We start from the raw sequence: 14029 nt of genomic DNA, 5'->3' as shown, positions 1-14029 counted from the left end.
TGAAAATATAAACTTAGCCCTCAAAATAGAAGGTTGTAAAGTATCTCACAAACCAACAGCAATCTGGGCTCCGAACAGGGATTGAGTACAGGCCCTGGTAGCAGGGACAAGCCCTCAAAATCTCAGCCAATTCTGATCAGGGGTTGCCGAGATACGTCCTTCACAAATTACAGCAGCAAATCAAATTGCAGGGAGTAGCAGGAGTCTTCAATTGATGGGTAACAACAGCAGCAGCCTTTGAAATTAATTGGGGATGGAATCTGGTCTTCAGGATGTGTTCTCTGTTGCAGTCTCAAATAAGAGCAGCATACGAGGAGATCGATTGGGATAAGAAGAGAAGATAGAAGAAGAAAGGGGTAGGGGGATTGGCTTTCTCAGCCCTGGGTCTCTCACCCACAGCTATCCCAGCTGTTGAAACAAGGATTTACTCCTATAACTGAGTGCAAGGATGCCTCAAAACTTCATTCAATAATTCATTAAACCCTTTTTTTTTTCTTTTTTTTGGGGGGGGGGGGGGCCCCCTCTAAGGGCATTACATATTTATGGGCAGCTATGCTTGCCTTGCAAGTAGGAGAAAATTAGAAACTTGCAAGAAAAAGGAAACAAACTGAAAATAGAAACTTAAGGAAATAGAAACTTCTAAATAAAAGCTAAACCTACTTTCTAAATCTGAAATTAGAAACTAAACTGAGCTAAGGTTGCTTAACAGACAACTATAAAATATCTAAGAGAATAATCCTGAAAATAGAAACTAAACTAAACTACTAGATCCCCATGCATAGACAAAATTGATCGTTCTAAAAAGTCTTCACACAATCTGGTCCTGGGCCCCACAGGATCTTCTAGTTGCATTCTCACCAAGTCAAATATGGGGCTGTGACACTGTTCATGTGAACAGTGTTTTGGCCTCTTTTCTTCATGTTTTGTCCTACATCATCCGCTGTACCAAATCTCCATTCACAAACATTGGTAGTAGACTCATTGCAGCACATAACAGGACCATCTTAGTTAACTTTGCCAACCCTGCCACCTAGAGGAATTATTCATAATGTGAATAATTCCTCCCGAAGCAGTCATTTTGAACCTACCCTCTCTAGTCATTCTTAATATTGTCTTAGCTACACACATCCAATGACTGTCTAGTTTGCCGATCGCCTAAGATTCTACACCATACAGGATGACCGGTCTTTCTTTTCATTAGGGGGGCTGGGTTGGTGAAAGTTCTATAAGAAAAGAGAAAGGGAGAACCATACGAACAATGGCCAGTCCTATCGCTGTCTTATACAATTTCTCCTCCAGATTGAGTTGAACATATCTACTGCACAACACTCTAAAAGCACCTCTACACTACGTCTACCCTACACTAATCCATGGGCAACTATAAGGATGATTGAACAGAGATAGTAGAAATGTCTGCTCCAAGTTATATCATGGTCATCAATCTTACATAATCCTTTATTCTACTATTGAAACTAAAATTGCTTTCCTTCGTTGTCTTTTGGCGCACACAGAAGGAGAATGACTTAACTTTTTCAGTGGAAGAATTTTTATAGCTAAAGCTAGATTGATGGCAGCCAGTTGCAGCTAAAGCTAGATTGATGCCATCCAGTTGGCTTTTGGTTGTCCCACAATTTAGGGGGCTTAATGCTTTTTTTGTACTTGGGATAGATGGGCAGAGTTTGTAAATGGATAGTATGGGCTGGATAGGACTTTCCTGATTATGTAAAGGGGGCTTTTGTGCATTTCTGTACGGGACCCAAGTGGCCTGAGGTTTTGTACAGTACCTAAGTGTGTAGGTTGCTTTCTTTTTGAGTTATCAAAATTAATGTTCTTACATTTTCCTAACAAAGAAAATACACTGAATATATTCTCTAGTCCATCCTATCTTATAATCTTTTGATCGTAGATCATCATCTCATGATTCTAACTTGTCCTTTATCCTCTCTCTAGTTCATCGCTCAAAAGTGTATCATCACCAAACATTAATCCTCCTATAGATGCCTAGTCAATTGATCCACAACCAACCCAATTACCAACCACCTGCTGACCACCTGCTATAGTTGACAAATAACTCGTCTATTTCCTTGCTTTTTCCAACACTAGTTAGAATTCCATCATACACACACTCATTAACAATGTCAATATATCTAGTAGACCCTTTTTACACTCAAAACCTATTAGATGAACCTTTATATACTTACTCCATGGCAACAAAGACCTCGCAACAACATTATTTTCTTCCAATGGCTTGAGTTAGAAGGTAGCTTAGATCACTGAAATCAATGGCATAAATCTATAAAGATCTTCCAATACCCTAGTTTACTTCCATGCTCAATAACTCTTCCATTCCTTGGGTTTCATGCAGTGGCGCATAAGCATGAAACTCATGCAACTCTAAATAAACGTCAATAAAATAAAATAAAATAAAAGGAGATTTCCAGTTATATCACTTAAAAAACCATTCAAGCAATGAGGCAGCAAAAGGAGGCATGAAGGGATTTGATAAGTGATCGGACTTCTGACTGTTTTGAGGGAAAGTTTAACCCTCTAGTATTCCATATGAGACCAAAATTCATGAGGAAAGGGATGGAGGAGGGTAGCATACATAGTTCAAAATCTCGCGAAATCTCGATCGAGATTTCGAGAATTTCGACCCCCTCGAAACGAAATGACCCCTCGAATCAAAAAAATACTAAATTTCGATCGAAATTCTTGAGATTTCGAGATATTTCGAGACATTTTCAAAATCTTGCGAGATTTCGAAAATCTCGAGAAAATGCTTTATATAAAATACCATGTTTCGATAGTCTCGGTCGAAATTTCGACTGAGACTGAGAAACAGAGCATTTTTCCTCTTTTGCTTGGTTTTTGAAGGTTTTTGCTTATTTCTTCTTCAATCTTCCACTTCCCACTTGAATCCTTGCCACATCTACGCCGGAATCACTTGGAGAACAAACTTCTTAGCACATCTGTGAAGCCTTTCCACTATTTCAGGTAAAACCATATTCTCAAAATTGATTTTTTTTAGGGAAATGCTTGATCATGTTTGTTTGTAATGAAATAAATATATGTTAGACACCGGAAGCCGATCTACGACTTCACGGTGTCGAAATTTTTTTTTGGTATATATATTATTTATTTATTTTTCTACTTCAAAAATTGGATTTATTTACAACAAAAATCAAAAAATAATAGGGGTTATGTATATTGTATGGTGATGAATTAAATATATGTTAGACACCATTGGCCGATCTATGGCCTCATGGTGTCAAAAATATTTTTCTGCCAATAATTAATTATTTTAATTTTTGACAATTATAAAAAATATTTAAAAAATTCAAAAAAACAGCAAAAAATAAGAAATAATGAGGTTTTTGTTTTAAAATTACTGAAAAATATAAAAGTAAATTGTACATACTTCTTATTCGCTGCCCATTTACATATCTTTTCGATTTTGTTGTGCTAGGCCAATATTTATTTGAAAAATATTTTTAAACATTGTTTTTAAATATGAGAAAAATATGAGGGTTAGGGACTTAGGGGGAAAATACTAAATAGTTATATACTTATATACTTGTGTTAGTGCTCTTAAATCTTAATTCTTAAACATTTAAAATTTTAAACTAAAAGAATTGATGTGCTTCCGTTATTAATGAATTGTCTTTTATTCTTGCAACAGTAAACTAGTCTGATTATGACGAACCATGGTAAACGACAGAACCAGAGGCAAGAGGGGCAGAGGCAGCCGGCCCAGACCCAGGAGGAGGGGAGCACACCCAGGCGCACTAGGGGTGACATTGCATGGTTGCATGGGACTCCAATTGATGGGGATAAAAGAAAATCCCAATGCAACTATTGTCACATGCAGTTTTTGGGAGGTGGTGCCACTAGACTCAAACAACATCTAGCTGGGAATTCTCCTGAAGTGGTCGCATGTCATATGGTCCCTGTGGAGGTATCTAGGGCTGTCATTGATTACATGAAGGGAGGGAGTAAGAGGAAGGCTCAGAGGGAGAAGGCAAAAGTAAATCTTGAGGAAGCAGTGAGGTGTACAGCGGGAGGCCAATCAAGCCATCGTGATGATGATGATGATGACAGTGACATCTATGTTCCTGATGATATAGAGACTGAGCAAAAGGCTAGGGATTGGAGACGAGCACAGATGATGAGCAGAGCCAGTTATCATGAGGATCAGGAGAGAGTCGAGAGACAGAGAGTAGGTGGTAGCGGAGGAGCTAGTACCTCTAGAGCTGGTGCTAGTGGTAGTGGAGGAGCAGGTACAAGTGGAGGAGGTGGGTTGCCTAATCCCTTTAGGAGATCACAGAGTACAAGAGCAGCTCCCCCTCCGCCTCCACCACCACAAGATGACCCAGCACTTCACCAAGCACCTGGTGTTTATAGAAAGAAAGGCAACAAACAACCAAAAATCAAGGGAGCATGGAAAAATCGAAGGGGATGGTGAAGGAATCTATAGCTAAGTGGATGTTATACCATACCATCCCAAAGAAAACACAGACAAGGCCCCTTTTATCGGACTATGATAGATTCCATTGCTTGAGGCTGGCCCAGGGTATAAGGGGCCCACCCCATATGAGATTATGAATGTGTATTTGCCCCAACAGAAGAGAGAGCTTGAAGACTACATCAATGAAATGAGGGGGCTTTGGGAGAACTATGGGGTGACCATAATGTGTGATGGTTGGACTGGTCCTACAAGAAAGTCCATCATCAACTTTATGGTGTATTGTGATGGGAGGACAGTCTTTTGAATCCGTTGATGCATCCAGGAGAAAAAGGATGCAAAGTATATCTACAAATTCTTGAAGGAAGTGGTAGAAGATGTAGGAGTGGGGAACGTTGTCCAAATTGTAACGGACAACGGAAGCAACTACAAGAATGCCGGTGAGAGGTTGATGCAAAACAATAAGTACCAGTTGTTTTGGACTCCATGTGCTGCCCATTGTATAGACCTCATGTTGAAGGACATGGGAAAAATCAAATTGGTACAACATGTCGTGGAAAAGGCAAGGCAAATGACCAACTTTGTCTACAACCATGGGTTTGCACTAAACCTCTTGAGGGAGAAGTGTGGGGGTGACTTAGTGAGGCCAGCCATAACTAGATTCGCCACCAACTACATTGCACTCAAGAGTATAGAAACCAAGAAGTCTGGACTGAGATCAATGTTTGCTTCTGAAGACTGGTTCAATTGGAATGGGTCCAATACCCATGGTGGTAGGGAAGCACAAGCTACAATTTCATCAGATGACTTTTGGTCTAAGTTGCATAAAGTGGTACAACTTCTGGACCCAGTGGTCAAGGTTTTGCATATAGTTGATTCTGCTATCAAGGGACCAACCATGCCACATCTATATGCTGCCATAGACTTGATGAATGAAGGTGTTTACAATGCAAATCCACGAGGTAGCAAACACTTTCTCAAAATTATCAAGGAGCGCTAGGAAAATCAACTTATGCATCTACTGCATAAGGCTGGTGAGTGTACACTCTTTGTTTTTTATGCAATTACATCTTTTAAAGTTAATTTGAAGGATATATTACTAACTAGTGAATATGTAATGTCAATTTCAGCATATTATTTGAACCCCAAGTACCAATACAGTCATAGGCTTGGGTTGAATAATAGTCTTATTGACGCAGTCAAAGAAGTAGTTGCCAAGTTGGAGCCGAATAGTAAATTACAGGCGATATGCAACAATGAGGTGAGTCTTAGAAGTTATAATTCATTTGGAATTACTCAATTCAATACTAAATAGTAACGAGTCATTACTAATTTTAAATATTTTCCAAATGATTATAGTTGAAGACTTTTAGGGATGCATTGGGAAGTTTTGGAACCGGCTGCCGCAAAGCAGGCGGACACGCGGTGATCTTGGTACTCATTAGTCATTACTTCATTAGTCATTACTCAATTCAATATCTTATTCTTTTGAAATGAAGGTGACATGTTTCTTTTGTTGTAATGCATGAATGGTGGGTGTTGTATGGGGGTTCGCAAACAATTTAAGAAAAATAGCAATCAAGGTTCTCTCCCGGACATGTTCAAGATCCGATCGTGAACGGAATTGGAGTACATTTTCTCTCATCCACATCCAAGAGGAGAAATAGATTGGGTTCTGAACGTCTCTCTGACTTAGTGTATGTGCATTATAATTTGAGGTTGAAGATGCAACACATACGCATGGGACAAGAGGGTATCAGGGAAAATATCGATCTCGCCGACATTTTTCAGGTGGAGTCGGATGATAAAGATCCTATTGTTGATTGGGTGAGGGATAGAGGTGAGCCAGTGTTAGATCAGCCTGGAGGTAGACCTGACCCCATGATAGCTGAACACATACAAGCTGATGTGGATGACTTCATGGCTGCAGAGGGTAAGGTACATGCACAGGACGCGTCACCCATACCGTTCCAGTCTACTGGTGGTGTTGATGAGGAGGATGAAGATTGGTCTATGTCATCTGGTGGAGATGGTGATGGTGGAGATGGTGGTGGTGGTCCTGGTAGAGATGGTGATGATGGAGGTGATGATGAAGGTACTGATGAACGTGATGATGATGGTGATGGTGGTCAAGCATATGAGGGAACTCGAGTCCCGTTTGTGGTACAAGAGCAGCAAGAGGCAATCCGTGCCCCCACCGGCCCCACACCAGCCACACGGCCCACATCGTCCACCTCGACCTACTCGAGAAAGCAGCGTGGCCAGTCCCGTCCTGGTGGTTGTGGTAGTGGTACTAGTAGGCAGGCTGAGCTTATGGACATTGATGCCTTATCTGGCTCTGTTGGTGGACTGAGTATTGGCGATAGAGACAGTAGATCGAGTGGGCATTTTCGTGCCCCATCTTTTCATGTAGATAGCAGTCCATCTCCAGCACAATCAAAGCATGGTTCATCTCATTCACATCCATGTGGCGAAGGGCATTCTGGGCAGTACCCTTGGGGGCAGCAGCCTATATCTTCTCCATCCATTCCCAGTTTTGAGTATGACTCCCACTCACAAGGATATAGTGGATCGTCTTTTGTGCATGACTTCTTTTCCTATACTGGCTACCCAACCCACCAGCCGCAGCCGTACAACCCATACATGCTCCCAGAGCCGTCATATGACTCATATCATAGTAGATCAGTGGGTAGTACTTCTTCACAATTTGGTGACCTATATCCTAGGATAGGTTACCTTCAGCATGTTGATGATGCAGTTTACATGGCCACTGTGGATGACTACACTCGCTTCTTCTCCCAGACTATGACGTGGCATGCATTTGTCCTACAGTCGGAGAGCAATACACGTCGGCTCCAGCGGACCATGAGTGGGGTTGATCCTGGACGGCGGAGTAGTTATTATTAGCAAATTTGTAAACATTTGAGATGAATGATGACTAGTTGACTACTTGACTTGTAGCCTTATAAGGGACAATTGGGGATATTGACATATTGTGATTTGGAATGTTTGATATCATCTTCTTAAATCTTAACTCTTAAGTTGTTATTTGTTAACTTGTTATTGACTTGATGTCTTATGTACTTAATATTATGATTTATGACTTAACTTATGAGTCATTATGTTTCCAACTTAGTTCCAAGTCAATTTACTTGTTTAATGTACAATGTGTATGTGTAAATGTGTAATTAACTAAGTTATACACTTATACATTAGGGTTCGACCGTACATTGCCAATCAATGGTGCACATCCAAAACACCATTTTGGGTGACTATTTTTGCAATTTGAACATTTAAATGTGTTTATATAGCCTAAAATAGGGTTTCCATGAAGTTTCAGGCCTTAACTTGGCCTAAAACCCACCGAAATGACCTATCGAAACATACCAGAAAAAATACAATATTTCGACCGAAATATCCGAAATTTCGAATATTTCGGATATTTCGGTCAGCTTGAAATACCGAAACGAAACGAGTTCTCAAACTATGGTAGCATACACATGGCTAAGTCCACAAAGAGCGGACACATTTCCATAATGGAGGTAAGTACGAAGATGGAGTGGCAGAAGTGGCAGGACGAGGGCTTTGGTGGCGGCGGAAAGAGGGCAAGAGGAGGGGATGGGTGAACAATTGGTGGCATTTTGTAGGCTGAGGACGAAGAGGGAAGGTGGGTCTGATCTGGATTCTCTCATGTCCAAGAAGAAAGCCCGAGTGGGTGATGGGAGTTCAAGGATCGGTTGCATTAAGATGGGCGGTCTGGTTCAAGGGATAGGAGGACGGTCAAGTAATAAGCCCAAAATGATTTATGCACAAGGGATTCAAGGTTGGTCTAACTCAGTGAGAATGACTTGACTTGACTTGATAGGAGTGCCCCTTCCCCACTAAAGGGGTTAAAGGAGACGGCATAGGTAAAAGAGGGGGGAGAGAAGAGTCACGAGCTTGAGAGCTCAAAGAGGAAAGTGCAGAGGCCACAAGGGGGAAAGTGGCGGATGCAACAGGAGTACCGAAGGCAAAGGAGGAGGATGGGGAGCAAAGGCTGCAACATTGGAGGGAAGAGAAGCAAAGAAGATATCAGAGGGAGCAGAGGTCATCAGTTAAGAGTTGTCAATCACTGTTCCCAACGCAAGGAAGCGATTCTGCCCATTGCTCCCAGAGTGATGGACCAGCGGGGGTAAGGTAGAGAAAACCCGCATCCGAAGGGCTGCGGTACCCACACAGGGTGACATTGGTAGTATCTCGGACACACACCAGAGTTGCGATGGAAGAAGGAGAGGATGTCATGACTGACACCCCGTCACAAGTATCCCGAGACTGAAAGGAAGCGTGAAGTGAAGGGAAAGATAGGAAATCTTGAAGCCGTAGTCAAAAGCGAGGTCCACAAGACCGCAGGGAAGCGCATTGAAGACAAGTTGTTCATAAACGCACAAGGTACAGGTAGTCACTCGGTGCAAAATTAAGGCTGAAACTAGGAGGTGAGTTTGAATGCAATCCAACATATAATCTCTCAAATCCTGACACCTTCTCCACTCGTGATATGGTCTATTTCATTGTCACAACCAATACCAAGGCAGCGACAACAGTTTGCCGATTTGGACATGGCTGGGAAGGGTGTTTCTTGATACAACTGTACTTCCTTACACTCTACACACCCCAGCAAAGAAGAATGGTTATAATTATAAGATATCCCAAAGTATCAGATGAAATATCTAAGTCCTGAATGTGCTCAATAAAATCAATGAATCTTGTTACAGACAAAGGCTGAACAAACCTGGACAACTAATCAATAACATTTGATTAATATCCTAAAACAAGTAATAAGCAGATAATATAATTCCGGACACTCAAATTTTCTTTGAGAACACAATCATCACTTCTTTATTGAAGGTATTGCTCCAATATGACAAGAGATAGTGCTTTCTTAAGTGCCTAAATTCCCACAATAAACCAATAAGGCTCAAACCAGAAGCATATGTACAGAGTTAACCTAAATTTACTGAAGAATAAAAACTCCTTCAAGTGCCAATAAACACGTACAAAATCAGTTCAAGTCATAATTGTGAATGAGAGCAAAATGCAAAAGTTTCTTAGTTTGAAAAAGAGAATAAAGAACATAGCAACCATTGTAATTTGGCACTACAAAAAACATCCATCAAAATAAGGCACCAACTTAATTTGAAATCTCAGTCGAAGCCATCGAAATTTTACAAAATACGTTGGTTTCGACAAAGGTCAAAACAAAACTCGGTGCAACACAATAGGAATACAGGGTTTTGACTGAAATTTCAGCATTTCAGCCGAAATTTCGGTTTCGAGTGGTTTCTCTTGTTAGCGGGGTAAAAAACTCTAAAAAAATCTCAGATTAGGGGTTTATTGCCAAATCACCTACAATTCTTAGTGCAGACCTAAAATGGTTAGCACACCAAAATTGAAAACTGGTAGAGAATAGGGTATGAACTGAAATGGGTTTGATTAGGTTAAGGTTGATTAGGATCGTTGACTGCTGGTTTGGATGGAGATAAAGAAAAGCCACGGCTAGAGGGATATAGAAAGAGGGTTATGGATAGGGTTTAAAAGCAGCAAAGGAGTGTAAACGGAAGAAGGGTGCAGGGACAGAATATAGGATAGCTTGAATGACTTACTTGAAGATGATCTGCTGTAATGAATGATGGATGCTTGAGGATAAAGATGATAAATAAAAAGATAAATTAGACAACTAGAGTCCCACTAGTGTCCCAGCCGCAGGAGTCCCACATAGGTCACTCATGGAAGATCCACCCAAGACCACTTGCTAACAAGTATTGAGCTCACAAGGAGATTGATTTTGCTGGTTGTAATTCATGGTTGCAATGAGCAGCCATGGCCTCTTTATATAGCATGAGGATAGAAGTATAAATGTCTATAAGTTACAACCACCAATGACTTTAGGTTACAAACATGACTTTAGGTTATAACAATGACTTTAGTAACCTACTACTAATGACCATGACTTTAGTAACCTACCACCAATGACTTAGGTTACAACCATGACTTTAGTAACCTACCACTAATGACTTTAGGTTACAACCATGACTTAGTAACCTACCACCAATGACTTTAGGGAAATTCAAAAGACAATAGTAAAGGGGGCTAGGGAAGGTGGATTAAGAGAGGTTTGATCTGATCCTAGGCCCAAGAGAATTAGCCATGGGCTAGGCCTGCTGCTGCTGGCCAAGCTTGGCCTATGCAGATAAGTTTTGGGCTCGGTCTTTGGCTGCTACTAGGCTATGGGCTTGGACTGGGCCTTTAGCTGGTGATCAGGCCTTCTTGATGGTGGGCTGTTGGCTGGATCAGCTAGATGCTCTGCACCAGTTCTTGGTGGAAAAAAAAAGTGTTGGGGAATACACCTACAACAATGATTTGCAGCATTTAAGCAAAGTTTCAAGCCTTCACGGAAGTCTATATGGTACAGACATAGAGGTGTGATGCAGCTCCAAGTAGGAAGAAGAAGAAGTCCTGAACTTAGGGCATAAGTAGGGAGCCATAGGTTAGGTTTATTTTGCTTGTATTTTCCATACTTAGTTTATTTTCTGTTTTTTAAATTGAACCTGTTTAAATTGGTTGCATCCAATTGGTCTAATTTAAGTGAAGTGTTCCTATTGGCTAATAGGTTCTTAAATTATATTGGCTAGTATGGAATCTTCTTTTAAATCAGTAGTTTTAAGTTAGAATCTTTTAATTTAAGTTAATAAGGATAACTAAGTCTTTTCAGGATTTTAAATTAGTAATTTTGTTTTAATAGGTTCCTTCCACGATTTTAAGTGACGAGGTAGTTAGATTGTATTAGGAATTGGCCTAGGCCTTATTATAAATAAATAAAATCGTGGAGGCTCCCCCACAATTGAATTTTGGAAAGGAAAAGACCATTTACTGGTTGTCGATTGCTGCTGCTGCTGCTACCACTGCTTGGAGTGTTGCCTTGTGGATCTATCAAGGAAGAAGGACAGGTGGACTTCCTGTGACTCCTTACGCCGTGATGGTTGGGAGGTTCTCTCTTTGTGAAGATGGTTTCATCCTTCATTGATCAAGCTGCTGCCTGTGGAATCCTGTGGTAAGTTCATCTTTAAACTCTGTTTTCCACTCCTTCTCCTTCCCCATTCGATCCCCCTTTAATTTCTGTTTTAATTTCATAAAAGCTAGTTCAATCTAAGTTCTGTCCAGCCCTATGCCCTCACCCAATTCCTCTCAGATTTCAGGCAGATCATCCCTATCCCAGTCCCTATACTCGATCCTAGTTTGAACCCAATCTGATCATCTAAAACCAAACTTCAAACCCCCCATCCAAAACCCTAAGTTTCACCCTAGAACCTGAAACCTAACACCCAAACCCTAACCCTATTTCTGCAGGAATTTTAAACTCATCCAAATCCCAATATTTTTATAACAAAATAATCCCCTAGACCTGCTGATCATTACCATATATCACATTCACCCCTAACCCTTGCCTAAACCCTAAATTTGCCCTAAACAGCCCCAAATCTACCCCAAACAGCAAACTCGATCAGAACTTTATTTTACTTGGCTTCTAGAAGGGCTTACCCTATCTAGAACTACATTAAGGTGAAGGAACTGTTTCGCAGTGGTGCTTTAACCTTTGGTTGTACACTTGTAATTGACTTATAACACTTGTACACGTGTATTTGTATTTGACTACTTATAACACTTGTACACCTGTAACTGTAACACGTTGACATTGTTTAATATTAAATGGTCTTTCTTCATTCCTAATGCATATTTTAGTTGTTTTCAGTGAATTTTGTGTGTTCCAATAATTAATTACGAGTAGAATAGGATAGAATTAAGAAAATATACAGCAAGGTACAGCGTACACTACGGCACTACCAACCTAGGGTACGAAACCAAACTACCAATTTGGGGAGTGTGTTTTTACAGTCTAAAGGTTCCAATATATTTAGAAATGATTAATTAGAGGTTTCCCGAAGTTTCGGAGAAAAAATTTAACCATTTGACCACTGAAATGGCCAGGTGAAACATGCAGAGTTTCAGTCGAAACTTGAGATATTAGTAGAAACCGAAATCTCAAACTTTGAGTAACAACCAATAGAAATATACAGTAAATGCATGTTTTCTCAAGATTAAAGATCCTCCTCTTTGAGTACCAATAAACATGTAAATGCTCATTTCAAATAACTTTCTGAAAACAGCATAGAGAGTATATGCATTAGCCTCTAACAAAAAGCAAAATATACAAGCTTTTTAACTAAAAAGAATACAAACATTTTACTAATATACTCTGTAAGGCATCAGTAGATCTATGATCATATTACAAGTTATTTATTTAAAATTAATAAATAAAAGTGAGGTACTGGAGGGGGGTGAGAAAAAGATGGAATGCTCAAGACAGCTTAATTTCAAACTTACCAGATCATTAACATTGGCAAGGCCTACACCTTCACCAGATGCCAAAAATAGTTCTTTCTCAAGTGGTAAAACATCTCCAAGAAAATTCTGAATCTCCATGGGCCGGAAAAACCATAAGACCTTCACTTTCTTCTCTATTTTTGGCTGCTTATTCTTTTCATTTTTTGGCTGCTCCCATATTTTTATAAGCTTACCAATGTAGGGTTCAGTCACATCTTCTGGGCATAGATATACACAATCGTAGAGACTGTATTCCACACCATCATATGTAAAAGAATCATAGAACTGAACCTCTTTCTTTTTCCCTCCCCGACCACGTTTTTTGCCCCACTTAAAGTCACAGACCTCCACATTAACTGCTTCTTCTGCCCTAGACATAGCTGCAATACCTCTAGGCTGAACGTCTATAATTGGAGCCCTATAAACAGATTAAAACCGCTATAAGAAATACCAAAAGATTTCACAAATAGTTCCAACAACATATCAAAGAAATGTTGATTATTGTTCACTGTTACCAAATACCAGATATAAGAAAAATTCCCAGGTTACCTGAAGACACCACAAGATTTTCCTTAACAATGTGCCAAAAATTCACCAATATTCAACTGAAGCTGCAAAATAATCACGGAAAATCACTACAGATACAATACGATAGAAGAACTATGGTCACTAAGCATGAAAATGTAAAAGCGTTCAGAGTAGAACCACAAGTAGTCAAATACATTTGTTCTAGTACCAAAAAAGTTTAAATCAGTTAAAGATTTTCTTATGATTCCGTCCTACTGATCATACTTTGTCTCACCTTAAATGAGCCAAGCAAAACCAGTAACTTGAATAGGATGGCATCAAATTGCATCAATGGAGCCCCTCAGAGATGAGGTCATCTCAAGAAAGCGTTGGAGACATTCATATCTCGAACCACATTCGGGTTTGATCATAACCCATTTCCCTTTCGCTAAGTGGGGTTAGGGTTAGGGGAAAAACCTAAATACGTGGGCTAACCGTACTCCAGTTTTTCCCTATCAGACCATTATCGCAACCTAAGTAGGTAGAAATCACTATCCAATACTCATTACAGTTGAGGTCAAGAAGATACATACACTGCAAAATCGTAGACGTCTCAAACTTCTCTCTTCCTCTGCTTCCACG

The 14029-nt window shown here is 40.1% G+C and overlaps 1 protein-coding gene across 1 annotated transcript in view; it reads right to left on the bottom strand.

Moving 5' to 3' along the window:
• The window catches only part of LOC122641009 (protein ANTI-SILENCING 1), a 76942-nt gene extending 62913 nt beyond the window's left edge, over window positions 1-14029 (bottom strand). Inside the window, exons 1-2 of the mRNA XM_043834321.1 lie at window positions 13998-14029; window positions 12881-13298 (exon numbers count right to left, since the gene is read on the bottom strand). Of these exons, the coding sequence (XP_043690256.1) occupies window positions 12881-13258 (378 nt within the window). The 5' untranslated portion in view covers window positions 13259-13298; window positions 13998-14029. The remainder of the gene's footprint in view (window positions 1-12880; window positions 13299-13997) is intronic.

Source organism: Telopea speciosissima, chromosome 9, assembly GCF_018873765.1.
Source record: "Telopea speciosissima isolate NSW1024214 ecotype Mountain lineage chromosome 9, Tspe_v1, whole genome shotgun sequence".
Classification (NCBI taxonomy): domain Eukaryota; kingdom Viridiplantae; phylum Streptophyta; class Magnoliopsida; order Proteales; family Proteaceae; genus Telopea; species Telopea speciosissima.
The sequence above is the reverse complement of the archived record's forward strand: the minus strand, read 5'-3'. Positions and strand labels throughout refer to the sequence as shown.